Below are 27,849 nucleotides of genomic sequence, written 5' to 3'. Positions count from 1 at the left end.
CTTGGGCTCTCTCCCTCCTCTTTCACTTCCTGGCTGTGGGGAGAGGGATGCTGAATACTTGAGATCCTCTTGGATCCTTGAGGGGGTCCCCTGGAGAGGTGGGGTGGCATTGGGGAGGGGAATTTCTCTGCTGGACCCCTCTCTCTCACCCAGAGGGCAGCCATTTGTAACTGTGTTTCATGCAAAGAGCACTGAGTCTGACTTTGGCACTTTCTAGCCGAATGACCTTCAGCAAGTCACATAATTTCTCTAAGTGAGCCTCAGTTTACCTGTTTGGTGAAGAGAGTTAATACTTACCCATCCCCATAAGCTTGTCCTAAGGATCAAGCAAGACCAGGTAGGGGAAGTCTTTGTACAGAGGCTTTCTGAGGACGATCACCATGAACGTCATGAAGCTGGAGCAAACTCTCCTCCTGTGAACCAGTCGCGGTGAGATTTGAGGGTCATGGGGAGCACAGATGATCTAGAATGTGGAAGAGTATGGTCCTGATTTTCCTAAGGCAGGAGAAAGTGGGTTCTAGCAACCACAACCTGGCGGAGCAACATTAATGACCAGCAGATTCTGAAAAGATAACTGACTTTTGAAGCAATGAAAAACTGAGGAAACTGAGGCCCTCCATGGAGGCCAGCAGGCCCTCAATGGGCACACGGTGGGCCAAGTGGCCTCCTCTCCTCCCCCTGGGGCTTGCACTGGATTACTGGGATTTTTATGAGGCCTTTGGCTGCACTTCTTGTGTCCCTGGGCCCAGGACACGTGGGCCATGTGAGACTACAGTGGTGGATACACAGTCCAGTAGCCGTCCCCAGAGATGTCTTTGAGTGAGCTGAGGAGGGCCCTGGGGGCTGCCCGGTGGGGTTCTGTCCTCCGTCCTGACTACTACAAGTTTTTATTAAAGACCTAAATGAAAATGTGGAAACCGTATTATCAAATCTAGAGATTATGCAAGAACTGAGGGTTAGATTTCAACGGAATAGAAGAAGATGACATTTAAAGGCATAAATGTAAAATTCTGCTTTTGGTTTAAAAAAAACCCAACGGTGATGACCCTGTGGCTGAGTGGTTAAGTTCGCACGCTCTGCTTTGGCAGCCTGGGGTTTCACAGGTTCGGATCCTGGGCGCAGACATGGCACCGCTTGTCAGGCCATGCTGAGGCGGCGTCCCACATAGCACAACCAGAGGCACTCACAACTGGAATATACAACTATGTACTGGAGGGGTTTGGGAAGACAAGAAGACGAAGAAGAAGAAGAAAAAAAGAAGATTGGCAACAGATGTTAGCTCAGGTGCCAATCTTTAAAAAAAAAACCCAACAGCATAAAAATGGAAGAGTGAAGAATAGAGCATATCTAGTGAAGAAAACCTGGGAGTTTTAGCGGACCACAAGCTTGTTACAAACCAACACAGTGAAGTGGCAGCCTAGAAAAGGAAAAAGGAGGTAAGTGGTTAGTAGATAGAAGGTGTCCAGATCAGAGGTGGTGACATTCCCATTGCCCTCCACACCTGGAGGACACTGTATTTTAAGAGAGACACTGATGGTTTGGAGTTGATCCCAGAGGAAGATGACCAGAGGGTAAGAGGGCTTGGAATAATGTTTGATGAAGACTTTCTGAATCAACTCATGTCTCAAGATTGAGGCTAAGCTCCAAAATTAAAAATAATAGCCTCTAAGTACCACACACATCCTAAAGAAAGTTGGCAGACCCCCTCCGCAGGTCTTACCCCTGCCCCAGTCTGCTTGAGAGAAGGCAGGCCGAGTGTGAAGAGGGAGTGTGCGGCGCACTGGAGCGCGGGGCGGCCAGCCCTTGAGGGCAGGCTGTGGCTTCCCCCTCCTCTGCTCAGAGGGAAGGTCGATGCCCACCAAGGCGAGTGGGTGTGGGCTTCCTAGGGAACGACTTCCCAAGGTTGGGGTCTGCCTGAAGGACCCACTGGTGTCCACTCCTAGGCAGCTGTCCTTTAGAGCAGGGGGCCTGCTCGTCTGCCCTCTGGGCCTGACTCAGCAGGGGAAACAGACCCTGGAGAGAGATACCAGGAATAGAAGGGGCCACAGAGAAGGACAGGGGAGGTTCTGTGGGCCAAGAGGACTCCGTGAAAGGAGCCCCATGGGGCAGCAGGCTTCAGGCATCACCACCCCCAAGGGAGATCCGCATCTGATGGAGGCTGACTGTGGCACCAGGTGAGTGGCATGCACTCCTGTTTCCTCCTGCCTCCTGCAGAGGAGAAAGCAGCCTCAGAAGGGACCTGCCAAAATGTCCTTAAGGGACAGGGGAGGGAGATGCACAGAACGGTATTGTGGGTGGCGGGCAGAGAGACCTAAACCTTCCATTTTTGTTACCTCCCCTATCCCCCACTTTCACTGCCTCATAATGCAGGGGTTCAGGGAGGGGCTCGGAGGTCACTCTTGTCTCGTCACTCCATCCCTAACTTAGCCCCTATGTTCATCTCCCTGTTCCCCTTTTCTCTTGCCCTCCACTCCCCAGCTAGATGGGTCCTGCTGGACATGTGTGCAAAGGGAAAAGTCAGCAAGGAGTCACAAGCCTTGTGACAACAAGAAAAGAGATGGGAAGAGGGAAGTAGGCAGCATGGAGACCAGATGGTAGGAGGGACAACAACTCTGGGAAGCTCTGTGCGAAGAGATCTGGTGAAGCAGAGAGAGGGAGGCAGCTGGTGCCAAGGAAGTGATCAGCAGAGCAGACGGGGGGCCCAGGCACCCCTCCTGGGAAGTCCGGCCTTGGCCTCAGAGCTTTGGGTACTGGCTGGCCTCTGCTTTCCCCTCCTGCTTTTCGCCATCCACACGAGGGAGGCTTGGAGCTGGTCTGGGGCTGGGCAGCAGAAATGCTCCCTGTCTCTTCATTTTCTCCTTTCCCAGCTGGAGGGGTAATGGGGCTGCCTTTGCTGCCTCCTCCTTTCCCTCGCGTGCACAGCAGGGCAGATGGCCTCCCCATGCTCCATCCTGGGTGGAGGGGTTGAAGAACGGCACAGTGGGGTGGGAAAGCGTTGCACAAAGAGCCCCATCTCTCTGCAACCGTGGACTAGTCAATTCACCTCTCTGGGTCTTGGTTTCCTCATTAATTTATTCAAATATTACTTTTAAAGCACCTCGTGACTGCCAGGTTCACAGTAGGCACCAAATAAATGTTTTGAAGGAATCAAAGATGAGTAATATGGAGCCCCATCCTCAAGGATGGGCATGTTGGAGGACAGACATGGGAGCCATAGCGTGTGATCCAGGTAGAGAGGCGTGATGAACAGGGCAGGGGCCAAAGGGAGCGGCAGAGTGGGTATGTTCGGGCCTTTCCCGTGAGGAACCGTGGAAGGGATTTCACCTCAATGGAAGGGTAACCTGGACAGATCTGCAGCTTAGAAAGATCACTGAGGAGGACTGGGGTGGGGTGGGGGACAGGCAGGATGGCCAGTAAGGAGGCAGTGGCCACCATCAGGGTTCAAGGTGATAAGACTCAAATCTAGGGGTGGAGAGGAGGGAAGAGATGTGAGAATATTTAGGAGGTATCAGTTCCAGGGGTGGAGGGTGTGGACGGGGAAGACTCACATGTGTGGCTTGGCCTTAGGGACGGGGAGGGATGGTGGCATGGGAACATGTGCAGGGTTGGGGTCAGATTTAGAAGCATGATGCACGGGTGAGGTCGATAAGGGAGGAGGTGAAGCATGGAGGAGGTCGTTCAGTGAGGGAGGGTATGGGCACAGACCGATGAGCTGTTCCCTTCTATCTCTGGCCCTCTGGGTCTGTGGTTTTGATGAGCAACTTGCAAAGAGGCAACCTGCCCACCTCCTGACTCAGTTCAGGTCCATGCTCTGCAGAAAATAGAAGGGGGTTGCCTTAGGACACAGCCACCAGGGGCTGCTATTTCCTCAAGAAAGGCTTTATTCCCCAGGAAACTAGATTTTTAAAACTAAGATTTACACAGTGAGGCAGATAATATTAGCTCATTATCATCCATGGTTTTCCACCTAAGGAAATGACTCAGAGAGGTTAAGTAACCTATCCAAGATCACACAGCTAGAACTTGAATTCAGAGTTCTGACTCAGCCTGCACCTCTTTCTCTCTGAGAAAGAAGGTGATGATGGGGGGTAGTCAGAGGATGAGTCAGAGATTAAAGACCTGGGAGGGAAGTCTTTAATCGATACTGTCCCTCATGCTTCTCCTAGCATCTAACTCAGGGACATCTTAGGCTACACGGAGCCAGGAGATGACCACTGGGCTCAAACCCTCTCCTTTGGGTAAAGTCAAGTCTTTCTATCCTTCCACCACCCACCCATCCAGTTTTGGGGAGAAGTGGACAGAGGAAGGCCAGCTTGGGCTGGACTGGAGCTGGGATTAGGGGGCTAGAGTTGGGCTGGGCAGGAATATCAGGGAGGAAGCTGGAGGGGAGGTCTGTGTTTGGCAATACCTCGAGACCCTCGCCACACTGAGCTTCCATCAGGTGTTTGCTGACTGACTGTCTAACCCCACGCTGGTCTGACCACACCCCATGGAAAGAGGGCACAGACACATTGTAGTGTGCCCATTGACAGACCAGGCACCTGGAGGCAGTGTGGCAAGGCTGTTGTGAGCACAGGCTCTGGAGCCAGACCCGAGTTTGTGTCCTGGAGAGACTCTTAACCTCTCTGACTCTCAGCTTCCTTACCTATAAGATGGGGACAATCATACTCGCCCCACCTGAGCATGGAGAGCTCATGTCTGTGAGGGCAGGGACCCAGTCTGTCCGGTCCAAATTCCCAGTGCCTGGTCCTCAACAGGAGCTCAGTGAATGTTTGTGAAATGAATAAATGAGTGAATGATGTAGAGGTGTTTGGGCCGTGACCACCCAGGCCACCGTGAATAGTCGTACCCGGGGCTCCTGGTGCACAGGTGTGTGCCTTTCTCTCCGGCGCCATCTGGGAGGGAATCGCTGGTGAGAGGGCATGCACATCTTCACAGCCACTGGATATGGCCACATCATTTTTTTAAAGCGGGCATATCAGTTTACTCTCCACAGTGCACAGAGTTCCCATTGTTCCACATCGTCTTGGTTGGGTCAGGTTTTTAAATTTCTCACAACCGTGAGGTGTGTTCATTCAATACAACTGTGGAAACGCATCAACGTGGATGAACCTCACGAAGATCATGTTCAGAAGGAAAAGCAACCTGCAGATTCCAATTCTTTAGAGGTTCAATCCCTGCAAAACAATATGTTATTTGAAGATACCTGCATATGTAGTAAAAATATTTTTGAAGGCAAAATAGTGATAAAGATAAAGGAAAGGATAGTGGTTCCCTCTGGAGAGAAGGAAGGAGACGCAAGAGGGCTGGAGAGGTACACCACTGTGTGTAACAGAATTCTTTACTGACAGAGCACATGAAAAATTTCAAAATAAATACCGAGGGTGGGGTCATCTTAAGTGTCTGAAGGGCTGTTGGGTAAAAGGGCTCAGACTTTTCTTGTGTGGATCCAGGAAGCAGAACTAGGCCTGATGGGTGGAAGCCATAGGGCCCAGAGGCAGCCCAGACAAAGGAGATGGTCACAAGGTTTGTGACTGTACTGGAGCAGGTGGCCACCAGAGGGAGCGAGCGTCCTGTTGTCGGTGCACAGACTAGCTAACCCACTGTAGGGTGATTCGTTCTGGGATCTGTCCTAGAGGACCCTGGTGGCTTCTTCAACCCCGGGGACTCCAACAATCTAGGAATGAACAACAACCCATCTTGATCTCCGAGTCCTTCTTCTGTCTTCCCTGGAGAGCTGCAGTTCCCGCCCTGAATGATTGCCAGGGGATTCTTTGGGCCAAAGCAAGAGGCCTGGAAGTTAATTCCAGGAAGAACTTGCCTGCATGATGGGATCCAACAGAAGTGGAGTGGGATAAGGGAGAGGAGGAGGCAGTGGGCTCTTGACCACCAGCTCCTCCTCTGGCCAAGCAGGAGGGGGGCCCCAGGGCCCAGACGGGGGTCAAGAAGGCAGATCAACCTGCAGGAGCTGGTCCAGCGCCTCCCCCTCAGGACCTTCTGAGTCCTGCCCCAGCCCCTGCCATCTGCAGGGGAACCGCTCTCACCTGAGCCAGGACACCAGGACACCTCCCACCTCTTCTATGGGACTTGGGGGTCAAGCTGTCTTCCTGCTGGGAGTCCTGTGTGGAGGGGGACCCACTAAGAGGGAATGTGAAGAGAAGGCATTAGAGACCAGTCAAGACTGAGGAGACTGGATGAATGGTGGGGAAGGAGGGGATCTGGAGGGGGTGTCGGTCTGTCTGGGGCAGCTGGGGGCAGGTGGAGGTATATTTATCTTCTGAGCTGGTGGCATTAAAAATAACCAAGGGCCCTGAGTAACCCAAGCTCCTTGGCCTTCTATGTCAGGGTGGAGGCCATCAGTGGGGACTGGAAGGGCAGAATGATGTGGAAGCAGAGGATGGGAGCAGAAAGGTCTCCTTCCATCCCAGCCTGGGGCTACTGCTTAGCAGGGACTGGGCAGGCTGGTGCCCCTTGGGCTGGCTGGAGAGGGCAGGGAGGGAAGGAGAAGGGGAGCCCGCAGCCAGGCAGGAACAATGCTGGCTCCCAGCCAGGAGCTGGAGTGGGGGACTGAAGAGAGAGGAGGGAAAGGAAGAGAATGAGGGGTGGAGAAGAGAAAAAGAAAAGAAAGATGAGAGATGTGGAGAAAGTGGCCCCACCTGGTTGCACCCACACTACTCCCCTACCAGTCCCTGAGGACACACCTAGTGTGTCCTCTGGGTTCCATCCCTGTGAGGAGCTGAAGCTACAGCAGGAGACACTTAAGTTAGCCCTCAGGAAGGACTTCCCTGGAGAAATGCGGGCCATGGGAAGGAGTGAGCCAGAGAGGGTTGTGGAAGGGTGGAATCTCTCCTTCTGTTAAGTCCTGGGGCTCAGCTGGGTTGTGGCACACGTTCTTGCCCTGAGACAGGCTGCTGAACAGGATGACATCACCTTTCTGCCTCTGTGTTTCCGCAGTTCCTTGGCTGATTTCTGAGTCAGGGGCTGTGAAGACAGGAGGACAATTACAGGAAAGTTTCACTAAAAGATTTAGCCTCTACACACAGCAGCAAGGAAAAGGGCTAGAGCTGAGGCCCCGGGCGGGCTGAGGATGGCGGAGGCCAGCGCCGCGAGAGAGGTCGCTCCTCAATACCTCGGGCCCCCAGAGCTTGCTGTGGAGGTCCAGCCCTGGTGCTGGAACTGAGGGGGAGGGGCGGGAATGAGGGGCTCGGCACATAGTGGGAGCTCTGGGACTATTTCCTCAATGGCTGGTGGACGGAGGACGGGTGACAGCTCTTGTGTCAGGGATGGCACTGGTCCTGCTCACCACAGTGTTGGCACATAGTTGACACTCTGTAAATGTTCGTCGAGGGAATAAATGCTGCCAATATGACCTAAGCTGGGCCTGGGCCTGGGTCCTGCCTTTGTAGGTACCCCTGAAAACAGTGACGATGTCTGTGCCCCGTGAGACCCACGTCGGGGATGACCCGGCCTTGGGTTTTCTTATATTCAGGCACATCCCCACGCGGGCTGAGGTGGATTGGCACTGGCTCAGGCCTCTGGAAGCTCTGGTGTCCCTCCTCCAGGTGGGGTCAGGGGAGGGTGGCTCTCCTTCCCTAGGCAGCTCTGGGCTGAGCCCAGGATCCCCCTGCCTTTAAGCTCCTGCTGAAACCTTAGCCCATAATCCCCCACCTGAGCCTGAAGGGCCGCACACCTGTCCTGGCATCATAATCTGCAGCCCAGAAGGAGAGGAGAGAGGCCCAGTGAGGGGCACGGACTTGTCCCACTCCAGGATGTGAGATGGAAGACAAACGATGGGGAAGACTGACATTTCTCCACACAGTGAAGAGCCCACTCCCCTCGCCAGAGAGAAAGAGGATGTGGAGGGGTCCGGCTGACACCTGTTGGGACCACGCTGGTTTGTACTGAACCCAAGCAGCCCCCTTATGTTACCAGTGATTTCCTTGCTGCCTGAGTGACCCCCCCCAAGTGGGCCACACCCCTTTCTGGTCCTCAGTTTCCTCTCAAACAAAGGAGAGGTGTGATCCCTGAGGGCCCTTCCTTCTGGGACCCTGTTCTCTGGTTCTAGAATTCCCAGCTTCTAAGATTCCACTTCGGGGCACCCGAAGGGAGGGCTGTTGCTCAGGACTATGCAGCTGTCAGGCTGCTGCAGCCTGGTCACAGGCTTGAATCCCGGGCTGGCCTGACACACCTGGTCACCTCAGGGGCTGGGGGTGGGAGTTGAGGCCCAAGTCCCGTCTCCTCCAGATCTCCCCTGATGGCTGCCAGAACTGCCCACCTCTCTGCTTTGTCCATGTCCCCACCAAGTGTCTGGATCTCTGGGCGAAGTTGGGAGAAGCTGGCCAACCCTGTGGCGGGCTGGGACAGGAACAAGGAGCAGTCTGAGGTTTCCGGGCGCTGGGCAGGGGCAGAACTCAGGCAGTCATTTGATGGGGAGGCAGAAGAATGGAGGAGATGACCTTTTAAAGTCCCTTCTAGTTGGAGGAGTGGGGGGCTGCAGCTCCAAGGGATGGGAAAGGGACCAGAATGTCATGGGAAATGAATGATGGTACAAGAGGAGACCAGGGGCCGGGGTTAAGTGGGGTTAACCCCATCTCACCCTACCCCCTTCCGTGCCAGTGCCTGGGCAAGGGGCTGACCCTGCTGCGGGTGAGCCATTGTCAGCCCTGTGGGGAGCCTGGGGGGAGGGGCAGAGGTGGTTCAGGCAAACGCCCATCTGATGGGAAGCAGGAGTGGGGCTGGGAGGAGAGGGCTTGGCTTCTGGGACACCCAGGGAAAAAGCCAAAGGAGGGACCCTGCCTCCTGCAGGCTATTCTGAGAACTTGTCTTCCAGTGGGAGTAGGGCTGGGCAACGCCCTCTAGAGGGTCCCGGTGTCATTGGAAGAGAAGAGGGTTAGACATAGCAGGCACTCCCTGGGGCCTGGAGCTAAATGGAGAGGAAGGGGGCTCCTCCAGGTGCCCTCCTTCTGTAAGAGCTACAAAGCTTACCCTGAAGCAAGGGAGACGAAGACCAGACAGCACGCACGGGGTTCTGGCTAGGGGCCGAAGGAAGGTGGTACTGGACCGTGGGAGAGATGGTGAGGAAGGGGCTGGGCCGCCTGGGGGAAGGGTTCCTGGAGGGGGGAGATCTTGGCAGCCCAGGCAGGGGGCAGGGGTGCTGTCAGCCTGCCAGGTTTCTGCCACTGCCTGGGAAGAGCCCAGCCCAGAGATCCTTATCCAGGGCAGGAACAGAACTGGTTTCTCGACTGGCAGCGCCAACGAGTATAGGGGCAGGAAGAAGCCAAGAGGTCAGGAGGGCAGGGGCAGGCCTGAAGGAGAGGAGGGAGGACCCGACCAGGGGACCCCTGACCCTCACTAGAACAACAAATCTCAACTACCTCTGCTGGGCCTCCTGGGCATTGCGTTTGCATCTTATTTGCATATGACTGATTCACTTTCTACATAGACTGAAGGACCCCCTCGTTCCGTCCCCCCCAACCCCCGTCCCTTACCCTGTCCCCTATCTTTCTCAGGTATGACTGGCCCAGCCAGGAGAAATCCCTGGTTGGACTTAGCTCCTCCTCTCCGCCCCCCTAGTCTCTCCCCTACCGCCGCCTGGCCCCCCACCAACGTTTGAAGGCTCCTGAGGTCAGTGTGGGGAGAGGCAGGGAAGCCAACAAGAGGTGGGGGACCCTGGCGGACTCTCCTCAGAGCCTGCTCCCTTTCATCCCCCGACACAAAAGGCCTGGCGGCCCCAGGCCCATCCATCTTGTGCCTGTGGCAGTCCTTAGGCTGCCTTTTGTCAGGACCTGGGGTGAGAGGGCCTGACCAGCAAGCCCCCTCTCCTCTGACCTCCAACCCTGGGGCTCTTTCTTCCCCCTCCTCCTCTCCTCCTGAGTATCCCAGTCTTCCTTCTTCTGTCGAGCTCTCCTCTCCTTCCCTGTCCCCTTTTTCTTCTGCGTCCCCCTCCCGCAGTCTCCTCCCTTTCCTCCCCTCCCCTCCCAGCCCAGCCCAGTTTCTCTCTCTCTCTCTCTCCCCTCTCTCTCTCTCTCTCTCTCTCTCTCTCTCTCTCTCTCTCTCTCTCTCTCTCTCTCGCTCTCATTCTCTCTCTCTCTCTCTCAGGGCTTCCTGTCTCTGGCCCCACTCTGCCAGTCCGTCCCATGCGGATTCCTGTAACTCAGCTCTTCCTGCCACACATAGGCATGGAGTTACCCTTGGGTTCTGGGGACCTCTGAGTGAGCCCCCCTGGGCCCTGGGCTTCACCCCCCGACCCTGGGCTTTCTCCCCTCTTGTCTCAGCTGTGCCCTGAATCTCTCTCTTTTTTTTCAAAGATCGGCACCTGAGCTAACAACTGTTTCCAATCTTCTTTTTTTTTTCTTCTTCTTCTCCCCAAAGCCCCCCAGTACATAGTTGTATATACCAGTTGTGAGTGCCTTTGGTTGTGCTATGTGGGATGCCGCCTCAGCATGGCCTGATGAGCGGTGCCATGTCCGTGCCCAGGATCCAAACCGGTGAAACCCCGGGCCGCCGAAGCGGAGTGCGCCAATTTAACCACTTGGCCACAGGGCCAGCCCCATGAATCTCTTGCTTTTAACATTGCTGGGCCTTTCTTTCAGCTTCATTCTCCTGTCTCCTGGGTAGATGTGTGTGCATGCCTCGGTTTCCCTAAGATGTTGGCACAGACTCTCATAGTGCCTGTTAGAATCCCTGCCTTGTTTGTCAGCCCCCAACCCTAGAGGAGAATCACGCATGCCTCCTGCCTCGTCTTTGCCCTCCTTCCCTCTCTGGCCCTCCGTGCTCCTGCCCTCACAGGACTGGGGGCCAAGCGGTCCAGGCCTCTCTTTCGCCTTCTCCTGTGCTTGGGGTCTGAGAAGCTTGGATTTCAGAGAAGAGTGTCCACAGAGCAGAGATCTCACAGAATTTTCAGGATGCAGGAGGGAAGAGGGGCTCCTGTGCATTTTCTCCCACACGCACTGCTGAGTGATAAAGGCCCAGGTAACGGAGAAGAAGCCCAAGAAGGCCTTCAGGGTGAAGGGGAAGCTGGGTGAGGTGGCCCCTCACTGATCCAATCTCTGGGCTCGGGACTGTAACTTCCCTCTCACCTCAGGCTGGCCAGCAGGCAGGGAAGTCCTGGAGAAGCAGAGCCAGGGGGAAGGGCCCTCCCCTCGCCCACAGGAAGCTCCAGTCTCAGGGGGCACACAGCCACTGCCTTTAGGGAGCCCCCAATCTGATGAGCGAGACCCAGTCCCTGCCCTCAGGGACCTCCTGAAAAAGAAATAAGCCTCTTCTCTCTACCCTTCTCAACAATTTTTTCCAGGAAGAAATACACTAGGCAGATGCTTTGAGAACAAACTGACAGACAACACCCCAGCCACCAGGGCCTGGAAAGGGGGCAGGGAGGGCATTGCTCCAGGATGAGAGTGGGGAGTCAGGTTAAAGTGGGAAGGGCAGGTTGGGGAGCCAGCAGCCTGGACGGGGTCACACGGAGCTGGAGTCAAGGGTAGGGAGAGAGGGCAAGAGATGATGCAGAAAGGAGATGAAGCGAGGGCTCAGGCTGAGAAGTTAGGGTTCTTCTGGATTGAAACAAACAAAAACTGACATCCAGAAAGCCCAGCCTGATTCATTTTTCCATTTCTGAAAACAGTACCACCAGCCACCTGGTGACCAAAGCCAGAGAGCCATTCTTGGCACCTCCCTTTCCCTCACCCCACCCCCACATCCCTTCTAATACATCACAGAGTCTGCACCCTCCATTGAATTTCTCTCCACTCTCTGCCCGAGCATCTCAACAGCCTCCTGCTGGCTCTTCCTTCGCTCCCTCTTTTCTTCGATCCATCTCCACCTAGCAGCCAGAGGGAACTCCTAAAAACACAAATGGGATGGCACCCCCTTTTTAAAATCCTTCAGTGGCTTCTCATTGCTCTTAGAATAGAATAAGAAATACTTAGTGTGGCCTTCAGGTTCTGCACGATCCAGCCTCAAGCTGTCCTGCACTGGCCATGGGACATTGGATAGCCCAGACTGTCCTCAGAGCTTTACCCTGTGGTTCTCGCTCCCTGGAGCACCTTCTCCTCTGCTCTCCCCCATTAAGTCCTTCAGGCCCCACCCAAGTGCTTTGTCCTCCAGAACATCTCCCCTCCCGACACCGACACCGACACCGACACTGCTGCTCACCTCCAATCCAAATGCAGTCTTCTCTATCCCGCTCTTTCCCTCTGCTCCCCTTTTCCTTCATAGCACCTGCATGATATGCAGCTATGTATTTATTGGTGCATTTATTTTGCAATCATCAGTCTTTCCCCACAAAAATTCTGTCCCCCACCCCCGGCTCACCACAGGCTCCATGAGGGCAGTCTTGTCTGTTTTATTCCTTTCTGTGATCCCAGCACCTAGCAGGGTGCCCAGCTCCTAGGGGGCTCTCAGAAAACAATGGTTGGGGGCCAGCCTGGTGGCGTAGTGGTTAAGTTCGCACGCTCTGCTTTGGTGGCCCAGGGTTCATGGGTTCAGATCCCAAGCATAGACCTACACCATGCATGGAGCCATGCTGTGGTGGCATCCCACGTACAAAGTAGGGGAAGACTTGCACAGATGTTAGCTCAGTGACAATCTTCCTCACCAAAAGAAAAGAAAAGAATAGTTGGATGACTAAGTGAAAGAGCCCCTCACCTTCCCCACCCCATGCTCAGAGAGGGAACTCACTTGCGCAGGGACTCTGGACACTGTCTCCCCACTCCCTGGCCCTGACCCTCAGCTGCAGCGTGTGGCCTCTCATTGGGCAGGAGCAGAGGCCCTGGCCCCAGGGCACCTTAATCTTGCAAGGAGAGGAGGCTCACCCGCTGACACGGTGGCTGCAAAGCGTGACCACTGACTGTCAGCACTGATGGAGGAAGAGGCCGCTCCAGGCTAGGCAAGGAGCTCAGCTTTGGAGAAGCACTGGGTGCCAAGGGGCAGGAGGATGGCAGACCGGGTGGGGAGGCTGGAGCAGAGGCCTGCCTGGAAGAGCAGTACAGGAAGGGGTAGGGCCTCTGATTCCAGTTTGGATTTTATTCTGAACAAAAAGAAGGGCTACAACTAAGGTTTTTGTTTTGTTTCTTGTTTTTTTTTTTTTACAGATTTTATTTTTCCCTTCTTCTCCCCAAAGCCCCCCCGTACATAGTTGTATATTTTTAGTTGTGGGTCCTTCTAGTTGTGGCATGTGGGCTGCTGCCTCAGCATGGCCTGATGAGTGGTGACATGCCCACACCCAGGATATGAACTGGCGAAACCCTGGGCCGCCAAAGCAGAGCGCATGAACTTAACTACTCGGCCACGGGGCCAGCCCCTCATTTTTTTTTTTAATTTTTTTTTTTTTTTGAGGAATATTAGCCCTCAGCTAACTGCTGCCAATCCTCCTCTTTTTGCTGAGGAAGACTGGCCCTGAGCTAACATCCGTGCCTGTCTTCCTCTTCTTTATTTGTGGGATGCCTACCACAGCATGGCGTGCCAAGTGGTACCATGGCCGCACCTGGGATCCGAACCGGCGAACCCCGGGCTGCCAAAGCAGAACGTGGGTACTTAAGCGATGTGCCACTGGGCCGGCCCTCCTCATTGTTTTTTTTAAACAGGGCCCTGACATAATAAAATTTATGGTTTGGAGGATCCCCCCGGGCGGCTTCACGGCCGGTGGATCAGAGAGGTAGGATCATCATTTTTTGAGAACTTACTATTGCTAAGTGCTATGTACTTAATGAGACGTTTTATTTAACTATTACAACATCCTTATGAGGTAATGGTTATATGTAATTGCTATTTTATATATTAGAAACCTGTGCCTCATAGCAACCCTCTTCATTGGAAGAGTGCTCCTTCCCAGCCCATGGGATTCTGGTGAAATTGTCAATCACAGTGTCCCACCTAGTCCCTGGCCATGGGTGTGGCGTGAGGTCCAATCGTTGGGCCCTTTGCCCTGCCAACAGCAAGGCATCCAAGGAGTGGTCCTGTGATCCAAGCAGAACCAAACTGAGTCCTTCTGGGATGTTAAAGATATGGACCGTGGGAGAGAGTTCCTCTTCATTTTGGATCTCAAGCTATAACCACGCCAGTTTGGGGAATCTGAAGCTGGTTTCCCATGACTTAGAGAAAACCTCTGTAACAGGATTGAATGTGGCCAACGCACCAAAGAAACAGAGATGAGCAGAATGGATGCAGAGGGAGGTTGATGACCTTGTTGGAGGCCCTGGATTCAACTGCACCTGAAGCCAGACCCAGCTGAAACTTCCCGGGACATAAGCCATTAAATTACGTTATTTTGTGTTAAAAAACAAAACAAAACAAAAACTAAGCCTCATAAAAACTAAATAACTTGTCTGAGCAAGATATTTAGCAAGCGGCAGAATCGGGATTTGATTCGAACCTCTCTTATTCCAGCACTTGTGCTTATTTCCCTCTATGATGCTGTGATGATGGAAAGAGCCAAACGGGCAAACTAGTTAGAAGCTGCTGCTGTATAAAACCAGGTGAGCAATGAGAAGATGTGGTCTAGGGTGGTGGCCTGGGGGGAAGGAGGGCCATGAAAGAGATCATGATGGAATCTGGGAAGACATGGTGTAGACCTGAGTGTGGAGGCTCAGGGAGATGGATGGAAGATCCAGGGGGCCTGGAAGATCTAGAAACCGGGGCAGAAGGGTGTGTGGTCTCAGGGCAAAGATGGGCTCGGTTCAGGCACAGAGGGCTGACAGGAAGGACGAGACCTCTTGTCAAGAGACCTGGGCAGGAGCAAGGCTAGCCTGTGGGCATCAATGAGCTCATCTGGAACCATGTGAGGCCAATCCCTGGCCTGGAGTCGCCCACAGATTGAGGTTAGAGGAGAAAGAAGGAACAATTGCAGGAGGAGGAGGAAGCTGTGTCATCATCATGGGAAATGTGGGAGGAGAACGTGGGAATCAGCTCCTCAGTGCCCAGCACCCTCACTGAGAGGTCAGGAGGACAGGCCCTGGAGACCTTGGAAGTCAGAACAGGGGACCAAGGAGGCTGGAGGAGGGGAAGAGGAGGTGATGCGCATGGATTCAGCAGCAAATGAAGGGGTGGTGGTGAGAAGGGTGCTGTGTAATTCACATCCGTGTGCTGAAACCTCAGCGCTCTCGCTGCATTTCAGAGGCAAGGCAGAACTCAAGCGACTTGCCTACCCACTTCCCAATGAGCCAGAGACAGGTTTTGTTTTTAAAAACATTTTAATAAAGTTAACCAATAAATATTCTACAGGGTATAGGCTACAGGGACAAAGAGTGGAAGCCAGAGGGCCAGTCTTTCCCACTTGGGCCCTCAGCTGCCCGCACAGAAATAGACTGTGTTCTGGGCTGGTTTGGGGCTGGGACTGCTGATTTGGGTGGGGGGAGTGATTCAGGAATGGGTGATCTGGGCTCCTGCAATCCTCTTTGTTGGTGTAGAGAAGGGGAGGAGGGGCCGAAAAGGCAGAGGCCCTGCAGGAGGCATCCCAGGATCCCCAGAAGTGACCAGGGCAAGGGGAGAGCTAGTCTAGAAGCAAGGGATGGGGAGCAGGGGCGGCCCACAGGGTGGCGAAGCAGGGAGCATGGACTGGCGGTGGGCCGGCAGCTCTCGGACCCACAGCCACTCACTCTCGTACGTAGACCCTGGTGCACACAATGTCGTCCGCTGTCATAGTCTGGAATGACAGAAGTTGTTAGCCTGGGAGGCCTTGGTTCCTGTGGCTTGAGGGGAGAAAGGTTGAATGGAGGTACTCTGCTCGGCCTTCAGGTTCAAACCTGCTACTTGGCTCAGAACCATCAGGCAACAGCAGGTCCCCAAATGCCCAGGCATCATGGCAGGGAGGATGGCAATAGAGCCCCAGGGGTCTGTCCTACATCCTCCTCTCCAAGCCAGGAAGATCTCCCCTGAAGAGCTGCTGGGGCCTCTCAGTGCATGTCCTTTGCTCCCCACAGAAGGGACACCATTTTGCATTCACACAAGGGCACCATATGGGACAAGGGACAGCTTGGTCCTTCCCCAGCAGCCCCATAAGGAAGTGAGAGACCAGCCATGGTTATCCTTGAGCCTCCTGCACCCTGGAGTGCCCCGGAAAAATCTCCAAAGGTAGCACAGGCTTGCTCTTGGCTGGGAGGAAGCAGGCCTTACCAGGATCAGCTCCCCATCATTGGTTAGCTCTCTGGTCCAGGAGGTTTTGGGACCCTCTCCCTTCAAAAGCCTCTGCTCGCAGACCATTTTGTTCTCACTTTCCCATTTCACCAGGCTCTGCAAGAAAGAGGTGACCAAATGCGCTGAGCCCACAGCAGGGACGATGCAGTGAGAGGGATGGGGACGGGCCCCCTTTGACCCACCACCACTACCTCAGGGCTTTCTCCACTAGAAATGGAGAAAAGAATCTAGGAAAAGACTGGAAAGTGGCATGTTGAGAGGCAGGGCAGTAGACCAGAGGACCCTTAGGGATTCTTCTTGTCACTCACCTTGCAGGGTCTCCCGTCCACAGTCTGCTCCTCGAACTCTTCTCCGATCTTGAAGTTAATCTCCGTGGTACGCACGGTGGTGGAGGTTTTGATGTAGAAAGTGTCTCCCTCTTGTTTGATCTCCACAGCTGGCTTGGACGCTGCAGCCACGGCAATCTTCCTCAGCATCACATTCACCCCTGCAGGGAGAGGGGAGAGGTTCACCTTTAGGGGCGCTCCAGGCACCAGTCTCGCACCCTCCCAGTGGGGCAGCTGGAGCAGGCTCAACTCGGAGTGGCTGGCGGAGGGCAGGTGGTCAGCCCTGCCCGATGGCGATGGCAGGGTGTAGGGAGGAGGGGCAGAGAGGCAGTGCTCTGCCCCTGGGAGTCCTGCTCTGGCTGCAGCTCCACCTTGATGAGTCAGCAGGCCTGGGTCAGGCTCTCCGAGTCTCACCTCTTCACTCTCCGAGTTCCTGAGGCAGCTTCTCCTCATTCTCGTTCCCCAGCATGCATCTTGCAGCAGGCTTACCTTGGCTCTTTTCACCTCCCTTTTGGCCCTTTATCCACCCTGCTGAAGACCATCTGGTGGGGTGGGCTCATGAGAGCCACTGTGTCTTCCCCCCTGCCCATGCACAGGGCAGACTCTCCCCAGCCAGGCCTCACTACGCATGTCCTGGAAGTAGAGGCAACTTCCCTCTCTGCCCTACCCACCTCCCCCATCTGGTGGGCCTTTATTTGCTCAATCTCTGTCCTTCCCCAGAATGAGAAAGAGGTGGTATTCTCAGCAGGGAAAGGAGTGAGGCAGCTGCTTCCCTCTACAGAATGGCCAGGAGCCTGGAGAAGCCAAAGGCTCTAGAATAAGACCCATTAGGCCCTGATTTCCACCTGGCTCAGCCTCCCTTGCAGACTGGGTGACCCTGGGCAAATGGCTTAACCTCTCTGAGCCTTAGATTCTTCACTTCCTCCTTAGGCTTCTTCAAAAGCCTAGCAAATGGGATGATACGTATTTAGGAGCTAGCATACACTATGCCAGGCACACCTTTGAGTTTTCAGGAAACAGTCACTATTCTTATTGTTGCTTTATTTTACTGATAAAAGGAAGGCAAAGAAAAAGCCAGAGCTGGTGCTCAAAGTTCCCTGCATCAGACTCCTCTTCACCTGCCCTCCTAGAAGGCTCCCATGTCCCTCTCCCTGCAAGGGACAGAGAGGGACACTCCTCCCTGCCCTTGATGGGCCCGTGACGCCAGGATCACCCACCCCACCTCAGTTAGTCAGGTCTTTTCATTCAGCTCATGTGGATTCAGAGTCTCTGTGCCTGTCCCCCATATCTTTTCCCAGACTGGATCCCTTTTCTCTGCTCCCCAGTTATTAAGACGGGTGGGGGAGCCAGGAGAAAGCACCCCTCTGACAGGAAGAGGAGCAGGCAGGGAGGCCCTCTGGCAGGGCCCAGGTCCAAACTCCACACCATTCACCTGGCTTTGCATTCTGAACTGGAGCAGAGCCCTTCAGGGAAGCAATGGGTGGGGATGAGGAAGCCAAGCTGGGGTGGGCCAGGCCAGCGAGATTCCCCTACCCCTGATGCAGCCCGGATTCCCTGGTCCTCCTACAGACCTGGGTTCTTAGAGAAACAAATCCTCTTTCCCCGTGGCACCAGAACAGACCCACTCTATTCCAGACAGAAGGGAGAGGGAGGGAGGAAGCCCTGTCCCTCAGGAGCCCCAGGAACCGCTTCTTGCCTGCTGATCTCTTGGGTCCAGGGAGAAATGCCAGAGGTTCCCTGGTCCGAGTGACTTGGTGGAGGAGACACATCCCACTCCATCTTCTTGGACAAAAAGTCTACTTCACTCTCTACTGCTACCTGGGAAGTTCATCCTGCTCTCTAACATCCATCTTTCCTGTTATAGGGACAGAACCTGCTAACCATGTGCCATGACCATCATACTGGATGGGACAGGTGTCCCCCAAATACCTGAGCATCCCTCTCCAGGAGAGAGACCCTTGAATAGGGCAAAGGCGGCTAAGAAGGGACCGAGGTTCCCGTGGAGGCAAGGCTGGGTTCAGAGGAGACACCCCTCCAGCCAGCCCTGATGCCTGTGGAGCTGGGGCCGGGCTCCGTCAACCTTGGCTGAGTCAGGACTGTGTTTGTCTAACGGGTCTGTTTTCAATCTGCCCCCCAGCAGGGCCTAAGGAGGGCACGTGGCTCTGAGGGACCCTGCAGGGAGGACAGACTGAAGACAGACAAACAGGGTTGGGCTTTGGATCTTATTCTCCAGCTGGGGCCTGGGGGTGTGCCAGGCCACTGCCTCATCCAGTGGGGAGAGGGGCCAGAATCCAGAGAAGATGGGGGAGGGAATGGCGACTAGGCTTTCTGAAGGGAAAACGTCCATCCTTTGTGTCTAATTTCATCAAGGGCAGAGCAAGAAAGACCGACATGACTACAAGAAATACTGTGGTTAGATTGCAAAAAGAACTAACAGCAAGGAATGATGGAAATCCCTGCTTTCCACATAGCATTCCAGACCCTTCCTAGGTCCAGACTCACTCCTACAGCTCCTCGCCCTACACAGGGCGCCCCCCAACCCAGGGCAATTGGAGCCTCTCTGTTCAGGCCAGAATTGAGGGTATGCTTACCCTTAGGTTCCAGGGCTCCCAGGTGGCTTCCCAGTGGCTGGGGCCCTTAACTAAGCTCCATCTCTTCCCAGAGCACTCTCCCCAGCCAGTACTGGCTTCCTCCCCTGACCCAGACAGGGGAGGGCACACAGGAGTTGAGAAGGGCAGTCTGGGTAGGTTCAACTTTCCCCACCTTTAGCCAACACACCCAGCTGGGCTGCAGCTGTCTCCAGGGAAGGAGGGAGAAAAGAACTCTCGGATTTTTGGAAACGGAGGGGGAGTGTTGGGATTTCATGCGAAGCCATTTGTTGAAATCTAAGAAAGTGATAATTATCCAGAGCGATTTTAGGACTCTGGAGCTGCTCGCTGTAGGAAAATATCTGTCTCACAGATGGGGACTGGGGGGAGCAGAGTGGAAAGCACTGAAGGAGAAAGGAAGGAGGATGAGGGGGCCTGGGGTGGTGGATCACTTGGTGGGTGGAGACCAGCACGTGGGGGCGGGGGGCAAGGGGAAGGAGATTGGAATGTCTCCAAGGGTCTCAGTTGGGTAGGGATCCAAGCCTGGATGCAGGGTTTGCAGCTCCCGAACTGCAGAGAGCCCACCCACCCCACCCAAGGGATACCGACCTCGTGCTTCTGGTTTCTACTTGATTCACAGGCTGAGTCACCACAGGAGCTGGCATCGGTGGGCGCCCAGCCGGAGAAAGCAGGATTTAGGCGTCCGGGCCCAATGCCCCGGGACCCAGGCGTCTGGCCCATTTTCTTAGGGATGCAGGAGCCCAGCCTCCCATGCCCTGATTCCAGCCCCGCTTCCTCTCTCTTATCCACCTTGGAGAACTCCTGCGCCCCTCTCCTCTCCCGGGCGCTCTAAAATCTCCTTACCCAGCACTTTGAGCAAATCCTCAAAGTTTTCCGATCGGATGATCTTCCAGTTGCCAGAGAAGTTGGGCATGGTGGCAGTGCCGGTGTTGGTCCCTTTAGACCCTTCGACTGGAGCACTGGACGCTGAGTCTTTTAGTCGAAAGAGATGTCGTCGCCGCCTTCGCTGGATCGTGAGACTCAGGAACCAGGACACGTCCCAGGACAACCCCAAAGCTGGCCTGGGCTCCCGCGCGGGTAGCTTTTATACCCTGCGCGGGACCCGCCCCTGCCCAAGAATGAGGTGGCCCCGCCTCCTGCTCCGCCCCCCACCCCACCTGGGGGGCCCTGAGCCCCTGCCCTGCATTATCACCAACCCCCCTCCCCCATCCCTGGGCTTCTGGATCTAGCCCCTTGGGCGGGTCCAGGGTTCACTGAGGGGCCCAGTGGGTGAGTGGGAAGGCAGACCGAGGGAGAGCGCTTGAATTAGGCTCTCAGCCGAGAGGAGGGGGCGGAGATGCTCGGGTCTCACGTCTTGCAGTCCGAGGCACAGGGTCATGTCTCGCCTGTTCCCCACCCCTTCCCAACCTGACTCGGTGCACTCGACTCCTTGGCGCCGGACACCCTGGGACACCCCCTGCAGGTGAACCAGTGTTCGCGAGCCGGAGCTTGGGGAAGAGAATGGGCGGCCGAGCTCCGGCTCCACTGAAGCCTGAACTGGATCCGGTGGGACCGCTCCAAACTCAGAGACCGGCTGGGAAGCTCTGGGGTCCTGGGGCCAGGCCCCTAAGTGGAGCAATAGCGCCCCCTGCCGGAACGACTCGAAGAGGCTGGGAGGGGGCCTCACCCCACCCCCACCCCCGACTCCCCACTGGGTTTCGGGCTCCGGTAGTGCCTGGGGACGCTGGAAGTTGGCGAGGGAGACTCATTTCTCTTACAAGCGTTGGGCGGGCATCTAAGGGTTAAGTAGGAGCCCCGGGCGCGAGGCTGAGGAGGGCAGAGGTCATAGCCAATCACTTGACACGAGTTTTTTATTAAGGAGCTTTCTCTGTCGCTTGGCTCCCCAGACCCCCGAGGGGATCGCTGTAGGCGGCAGGGAGGGGAGGGGGAGACAGAGGCGCGGAGCCTCGGCGCGCCGCGCTGCCACCTGGGTTGGAGGGAGGCTAGGTGCCCGGGGAAGGGGCGGAGCAGGGTCTCAGGTGTCACCATTCTGAGCAGTAAAACGGGCGGAAGGAGCGGCGAGCCCTCTGCGAGCGGCTTTGATGTAGATCAAAGGCGGGGGCGTGGGGGTGGCGGGGGCGGGGGGGGGGCGGGAATAGGGAACGGCTCCCCGCAGAGACCCCAGTGGAGAGGGCAGGAGACAGAGAAACAGAAATGGACGTCGGGCGGGGAGCCTCGGAGACAGGCCGGGAGACCCGAGGCCGCAAGCCGCAGAGGAGCAGAGCCCGGCGGGGTGCGGTGCCCTGCACGGGCCGAACCGTCCGGGCCTGGCCAGCTCTGAGGGACGCGGCGGCCCAGCTGCCCTCGGCTAATGGGCGCACGTGGCCCCGCTGCCTGTACCCCACCCCCATCCCGCCACCCTCTCAGGACTCCCCTCCCAGCTCCTTCCTAGGCAGGGAGGAAAATCCCCACATCTGGTCCCAACCCTGCGTCCCTGCCCTGGCCCCTCCCTGCCAGCATGGCCGTGGGTGGAACAGAGGACAGACTCTTTGAGATTCTGAGCCCTTTGCCTTAGGGCCCACGAACGGTCTAGGGAGTTGGGGGCCTTAGCTGGCGAGTGGTCCGCAGGAATAGAGCCAAAGAGAGGGGCTGGAGGATTTCCTGCCGTGTGGAGAACAGAAGGCTGGAGACTGTACTGGGGGTCGAGCCTCTGTGCTGTAAAGAGGGAAATCTGTGAATAATGGATGTGTAGAAAAAATGAAGCAGCTTGGATGACTCTGGAGCAGGAGGCATGGAGACTAGACTGTAAAACGGGCTTTTCTTTTTGAGATTGGCCCTGAGCGAACATCTGTTGCCAATCCTTTTTTTTTTTTTCTTCTTCTCCCCAAAGCCCCCCAGTACATAGTTGTAGGTCCTTTTAGTTCTATGTGGGACGCCGCCTCAGCATGGCCTGATGAACGGTGCTAGATGGCGCCCAGGATCCCAACCAGTGAAACCCTGGGCCGCAAAGCAGAAGGCGCCAACTTAACCGCTCGACCTCAGGGCCAGCCCTAGAAAGGACTTGTTGATGGGGCCCCATCAAGCAGTAACCAGTAAACTGTCAGATTTGAAGAAGGGAGCTAGATGCTTCAGCCCGGTTTTAAGGGTCCAGGCTTTGTGTGGGAGAGCTGATTTGGTGGTAGAGGTGGCCTGGGTTTCTGGAAGTAAGAGGGCAGCAGGTCGAGGAGCTCTCTGAGGAAGCACAGACAAAAGCAGAGGTGGTGGAGAGGAGGGGCTGGTCCCTGGGGGGTGCTTAAGACCTAGGGTTGCTGGCGCTGCCTGTGCTCCTCCCCCACCCGGCGGCTCCAGCAGTGCTGTAGGTAAAGGGAGGGGGATTAGGTTCTGACAGTGAAATCAGGCTCCCAGCCAAAGGGATGAGGAGAGGCTGGAGGGGGGAACATGGTGGAAACCAGACTCCTGCTGCTGCTCCTTCCCCCTCACTGCCCCCTACCTCTTCCTCTCAGGTCGCCATGTGCATCTCCACCCCACTCCACTCCAGCCCTCTTGAACCCCGAGCCAGAAGAGGCCAGTCTCCTGCTCCATGGGCACCCCCCCATGGCAGGAGAGAAGGGCCACTGCAGGCCCTCTGCCCCACAAGCCTGATGACAGAGGATGTTAAAACCTCCCCAAAAGATGGTCACCAGGAGCCTAGACCTACAGGAGCATGGAGGAGGGATGTGGTCTGGCAGAGGATACTGAGGAGGCTGGAGGGGGGCTCCCTGGGGTGGGGGTAGGGAGGCCTGGGCCCACTCCCCTCCCTTCACTTCCTCACTCCCCCCGTTGGCCTGGCGGCCAGAATTTCCAAAGAGACAGAAGTAAGACAAAGGGAAGTCGGGCTGGGAGGGGAATTTTTTCCAGATGTGAGTGTTTGTGGTTTGGCAGCTCTGGGCCTGAGCTCCAGCCCCTGCACCCCAACCCTCGCTGAGGGAGGTGGGTAGAGGGTCCGGAGCAGGCAGCTGAGCTGCTCGGCTGGAGGTCTCAGCCTCCAGCAGCCCTGTTACCCCATTAGAGCATACAGGCATGTGGGAGGTGCTTAGGGAAGATGCTGGGGAAGGGGATTGGGGGACACGGCGGGGATGGGGGGGAGTATGGGATGGAGGTCTGGGGGGATGGGGAATGGGGGCTAACAGAGGAGGATGGGGGAGTCTAGGGGCAAGGGGCTAGGGTCCTGGAACCAGGCAACCAACAGGGAGGAGCTTAGCCAGCATCAGTCACTCACTCACAAACAACTGGCTTTAATTTCCCGCCGGGATCAATAAGAAGGAATTTCCCAGTGTCCCTTGCCTTTTAATTATGACCAAATCTGCTGCAGATCTGCCGGGGGCAACTGTTCTCTCTAAGAACCTTGGTCACGCCCCTCCTGGGGCTCCCCCAGGAATTTGGAGACTCTAGTGGGGGGAGGGTGCAAAGCTGGTGAGAAAAGCTGGGGGAGCAGTGGCAAGATGGGGGTGGGGTGGGGTGGGGAGGAAACAGGCTTGAGAGAGTTAGGAAAAGAACATTCTGGGGCTTTGTTCCCATTGCAGTGTGGCTAAGAGGAAAGTGGCTGGTTTTGCAGCAGAAGGAATGGAGATGGGTAGGCTTCTGGACGGTTGGAGGAGTGTAAGTGGGGTGGATGTGTGCACGGTTCAGGGGTCTGGGGGCTTGGGAAAGAAGATGCCTTCAGCCCTCTCCATCACTCCCTTTCCATCACTCTCGAGGCTGAGTGGGGGAGGAGGGACCACCCACCCCAGCCAATGGGGATGGGTAGAGTGGGAGAATCGTGAACCCCCGGCCCTCACCCCCAGCCGGGACCAAGGAGATTCTCTGGCCAAATCCAGCACTTGCAGGAGAGCCTCACCCTGAGCAGTGTTATTGCATCTGCTGGGTCAGAGAGTTTGTTGGCTGGGAGTCATGTAGAAATTAAACCCAGGTGGGGCTGGACACCTGGGTCTCTGCCACTCAGTGTAGGGGCAGCAAAGAAGGCAGGACTTCTACAGAGGGTGAAGAGGTCTGAGAGTAGAAGAAAGGAGTTGAGAGCGGCTGGGGCCAGACAGTTGTGTCCCCTGCCTCCCTGAGCCCTCAGTATTCTACTCAACACGGAGTGTAAACTCAAGGATCCTGCCTCCTAGTCTGTCCTGATCCTCAGTACAGAGGAGAATGTTCCATTGTCGTCTGTCACCCTGGGTTCAGGGACCCAGCCCTTTTCAAATCCCTTAAGGCCCCACTCTGATTCTCCACAACTAAAATTGCCATTGCAGCAGGATGGATGGGAGTTAGACCAAAAAAAGAGCTTCCAGCAAGTTGAAGTGCAAGCTGGGAGACAGGGTTAGAGATCTAGAAAGGGGGTGACTCACTTCCCAGGAATAGTTAGGCGCAGGGGAGAGACCCTGAGAACTAGGGAAGGTGTGGGCAGAGAATCCTGAGTGACCTGGGGAAAAGGGCAGCTGGACTCAAAGGGAGGGGTGACCGTGACCTCCAGGGCTACCTCGGCCCTGGCAAAAGGAGGCAGGTGTGGCCCAGGAGGGTCAGAACCGTAGGGTGGGAGGAGGGGGCTGACTGTAAAGGAGGGATTACAGTTAGACCGGGAGAGGATGTGCGCAGCACCCAGGCAGCCAGGCGGCTCCTGTGTTATTTTTGGCTCTGCTACCTGGTTCCCAGCTCCCACTGCCGACGCTCTCCTCGGGGCTGGGCCGGGCGGGCGGCTGTGCTGAGCCAAGGGAGGGGAAAGGAAGGAGGTGGGGATGCACTGGCTGAGGACGTGTCGGAACTGAATCTCTGTCACCCGAGAGAGGCCCCTGGTTCTGCTTGCCTCTTCAGGGGAGCCACACAGAGGGTGGGCAGCCATCGAAGAGCCTGGAGACCCCACACAGGGGCTGGCAGCCAGCACACTGATCTTGTTCTCTGAGCCTTGGGTCTTTGCTCCTCTGACCCTCTGCTCTGGCTCCACCTCCCAGACTGGTGCTTCTTGGCATGGCAGGTCATCTCTTTCCCCACTCAGGATGCTGCTCGGTTTTCTCTCTTTGAAAGGCACCAAAGTTCAGCTCGTCTTCCTCTGGAACTGCCCTGCTTCTCGGAGAACCTCCAGGTTGAGGGGAGGATCCCGTGTGACCAGGACTGTTGGGGGCAGCAGCCAACATGTGAAGCAGGACGGGCCTGGGCCTGACCCTGGCCTGCTGTGGCCCCCTTTTCCCCCTCCCAAAGGAAGCCCCCAGGGCAGCATTATGGATGGAGAAGTCAGTCAGCACCATGACCCACAGTTAAACTCCTCTTGGCTTTTATGATCCAGTGACTAGGGCCAGACCCCTCTGCCATTCCTGACCCCTGCCCTGCTCTGGCCCCTTAACCCCTGGCAGCCCACAGCAGGAAAGGAAGGCTGTAGCTGTGACAAGTTTGGCAGGCTGAATAGCTGGGTTTGCATGGTGCCTGGGGACAGTGGCTAGCCCTGGAAAAGATGAACAGCCTGCAGTCTAGCCCAAGACAGGTTCTGGGGAGCCCAAGTCATCTCCCAGATGCCTCCTCTCCCACCTATTGAGGATGGGAAATAGAAGCAGAGCTAGGGGCCTGGAGAATCCCTCTGCCCATTGAGATGATCTGGAGTTTCTGGAAGAAGAAAGAAATCAGCAAGGCTGCAGACTGGGTGGTGCTATGTTCCTCCTCTGGCCTGAACTGCAGAAGGTGGGCACTGGGCCAGACAACCAGACTCTGGGATTGAAGAAGAAAGAGGCAGAAAGGAGGGGAGAAGGCGAGGTCCCAGAGAAGAGACTGAGGGGGCCCAGGTCTGGGCTTTGAGGTCCTGGATGGGGACAGAAAGAGTATATTGGACTTGCTGTCCCTGAGGGGGCAGGGTAAGGACTGATGGGTCAACCTCAGGAAGGAGGTCAGCCACCCTGGGGACAGTGCCTCCTCGAGGCTCCTTAGTGTTCTCATTTCCCTCCTCTCTCCAGCCCCCAAATGCAGCTACTGTCTCTAGACAGTGGGACCCAGTAGTTTGGCCCCAGCCTGGCTCCTAGGGGCCTATGGAAACCTGCTGTGCTAGTGACTCCAGGGAGCAGGCTGGAGCCCTAGGAGTTGGGTAATAAGGACCAGCTTCCCAACCCCAGGGCCCTTCCGGCTGCAGACCAGACCAGGCTCAGCTTTCCTTGGGGCCAGTGGAACAGACTTCCTGGAGACAGAATCAGAGGTGCAGGGGGATTTGAGCAGAGTAAGGGAGGGCCCTGGGAGCCCAGATTCCTGGTCCCTGCCCCCACTCTCCCATCTAGAGCGGGCAGGGAATTAAGAAGGGGTACAAGAGTTCAGAGTCTGGCCCCTTAGCCAGGCTAGGGCCTTGTCCTTCCAATGACCCCCACCCCCACCCCCATCCCTCCTTATAGCAGGGCTGGAGAGATGGGCGGGTGGGGGAGGCCCAGACTGACCTAGCCCTAATGGCTTTCCCTGGGCAGAGCAAACAAAATGGGAAAAAGATGTGTGAGGTGGGAAGCTCTGATTTCCTTCCCCCACAGGCGCCAGCTCTGGAAAATGTTAGCTGTCAAAAAAAGAGACAGAACAGTCTCCCCGCCTCCCCCTGCCCTGGACCCCTACCCCATTCCACCCACCAGGGCCCCCCAGCCTGCCCGGGTTCCCAGAGGGCACTGGGCTAGCGCCTGTGAATGACAGTTGGCCAGGCTGAGGGCGCACTGCCCTGACAAAGCCCCCTCCTCCCCTGCCTGTGTCTCCTCCACCAACCTGGCAAAGACATCCAAGAGGAGCTTTGGCACTTGGGGGTCCACAGGGACCTGTCCCTGGGGATCAAAGAAGCCGGTAGCTCCTGGATTTCGCAGCTGCCATCCTCCTCACCACAGTCTCATGCCTTCCTAAATCCCAGAGCTCTGTGACTGTTAGTGGCGGGTTTCCAGGTTTCCCGATGATCTGGGTTTCTGGTTAGTCAGTCTTCCCATTGAGCTCACAGTAACTGGCCTAGAGTGGGAGCCATCCCAAGTCCAGAACACTCATGGGAACTTTCTCGCTGCTTGTGGGCATTGCAGTCTCTGTAGGCCAAGTCTCCTCTTATAAGCTCCCTGACCCCCTGGTGCTCTGCTCCCAGGAACCCCAGAGAAATGATTCCAAAGCTGGGAGGAGGTAGTCCCTGCCTTGGAGTGGAGAGTGTGTATGGAGGGGGTGAGGGGGTTTATAGCCTAGAAGAAAGCCCCCAGAACACTCTGCCCTTTCCTCAGCCTGGGCCCTTTTGCTCAGACCCCAGCTCCAGCCTCCCACCCTTCGGGAAAGCTTCCCAGATCTACCCACTCCGCCAGCCCAGCCGGGACACCCAGCCCCAACCTCAGGTCTCGAGCTGCCAGGCTGGATTATCTGCCTCTGCCTCCTTGTCAGTCCTGGGCGTGGGCTCCCTCTGCCTCCCCAGCTCTCAGGGCAGGGGCAGTGTGCCTCCTTCCTCCTTCGCTTATGGTTTGGATTCCTCTCATGGAATCTTTCCAAAGAAGCGACCGGGCAGGATTCCACAGGGTGGAAGGGAGTAAAGGGCCCAGCCTTACGGAAGCCGCCTCTGGCCTAGGATGCCAGACAACGTAGGTTCCTGGTGTCACTCTGCACTGTGACACAGGGGTCAGGGTCACAGACACAGGGCCCCGCCCTCAGTGCCCAGGCCTGGGAGAGGAGTGGCATGACAGCACCCGCCATGTGCAAGAGCTTTCCATGTGCTGTCTTGGGTCTGTCTGATTCCAAAGCTTTGCTCTTAAACTCTTCAGAATGGAATTTGGTTGAGCCTGGAAGAGGAGTAAGGTGTGCTTGTCTTTCCA

General features: G+C 56.0%; 1 protein-coding gene and 3 long non-coding RNA genes across 5 annotated transcripts; 1 reads left to right on the top strand and 3 right to left on the bottom strand.

Moving 5' to 3' along the window:
- Positions 1–5,325: 5,325 nt before the first annotated feature.
- LOC111773509 (uncharacterized) lies at positions 5,326–6,983 on the bottom strand. The gene is made up of 3 exons (XR_002808015.2): positions 6,931–6,983; positions 6,045–6,138; positions 5,326–5,677 (listed from the first exon to the last, which is right to left on the bottom strand). It is a non-coding gene; the product is annotated as an uncharacterized lncRNA (long non-coding RNA).
- A 2,561-nt stretch (positions 6,984–9,544) lies between these two features.
- LOC138924076 (uncharacterized) lies at positions 9,545–14,545 on the top strand. Its single transcript, XR_011438683.1, has 3 exons — positions 9,545–9,624; positions 13,581–13,651; positions 14,111–14,545. It is a non-coding gene; the product is annotated as an uncharacterized lncRNA (long non-coding RNA).
- Positions 14,546–15,166: 621 nt separating this feature from the next.
- On the bottom strand, positions 15,167–20,682 carry CRABP2 (cellular retinoic acid binding protein 2). Its single transcript, XM_001500415.5, has 4 exons — positions 19,907–20,682; positions 16,437–16,615; positions 16,108–16,224; positions 15,167–15,637 (listed from the first exon to the last, which is right to left on the bottom strand). Exons 1-4 carry the CDS (start codon positions 19,974–19,976, stop codon positions 15,587–15,589), a joined length of 417 nt encoding a protein of 138 aa, XP_001500465.1. The 5' UTR covers positions 19,977–20,682; the 3' UTR covers positions 15,167–15,586.
- A 4,635-nt stretch (positions 20,683–25,317) lies between these two features.
- Positions 25,318–27,603, bottom strand: LOC111773508 (uncharacterized). 2 transcript variants are annotated; one of them, XR_011438681.1, is made up of 4 exons: positions 27,374–27,603; positions 26,783–27,013; positions 26,473–26,582; positions 25,318–26,222 (listed from the first exon to the last, which is right to left on the bottom strand). It is a non-coding gene; the product is annotated as an uncharacterized lncRNA (long non-coding RNA). The 2 variants fall into 2 exon arrangements; XR_011438682.1 differs by having other exon boundaries at positions 26,783–26,910; positions 27,374–27,598.
- Positions 27,604–27,849: the final 246 nt, after the last annotated feature.

This window comes from Equus caballus, chromosome 5 (assembly GCF_041296265.1).
Source record: "Equus caballus isolate H_3958 breed thoroughbred chromosome 5, TB-T2T, whole genome shotgun sequence".
NCBI classification, from domain to species: Eukaryota; Metazoa; Chordata; class Mammalia; order Perissodactyla; family Equidae; genus Equus; species Equus caballus.
This window is presented reverse-complemented; position numbering and strand designations above follow the sequence as displayed.

What these genes read in the sequence shown, in the direction of transcription:
- CRABP2 (XM_001500415.5), bottom strand. Translation starts at nt 19,976, where the DNA reads ATGCCCAACTTCTCTGGCAACTGGAAGATCATCCGATCGGAAAACTTT. An exon ending in GGATTTGCTCAAAGTGCTGG is followed by an intron (nt 16,616 to 19,906) that starts GTAAGGAGATTT and finishes CTCTCCCTGCAG; the next exon opens with GGGTGAATGTGATGCTGAGG. An exon ending in ATGATGGGGAGCTGATCCTG is followed by an intron (nt 15,638 to 16,107) that starts GTAAGGCCTGCT and finishes CTGTCATTCCAG; the next exon opens with ACTATGACAGCGGACGACAT.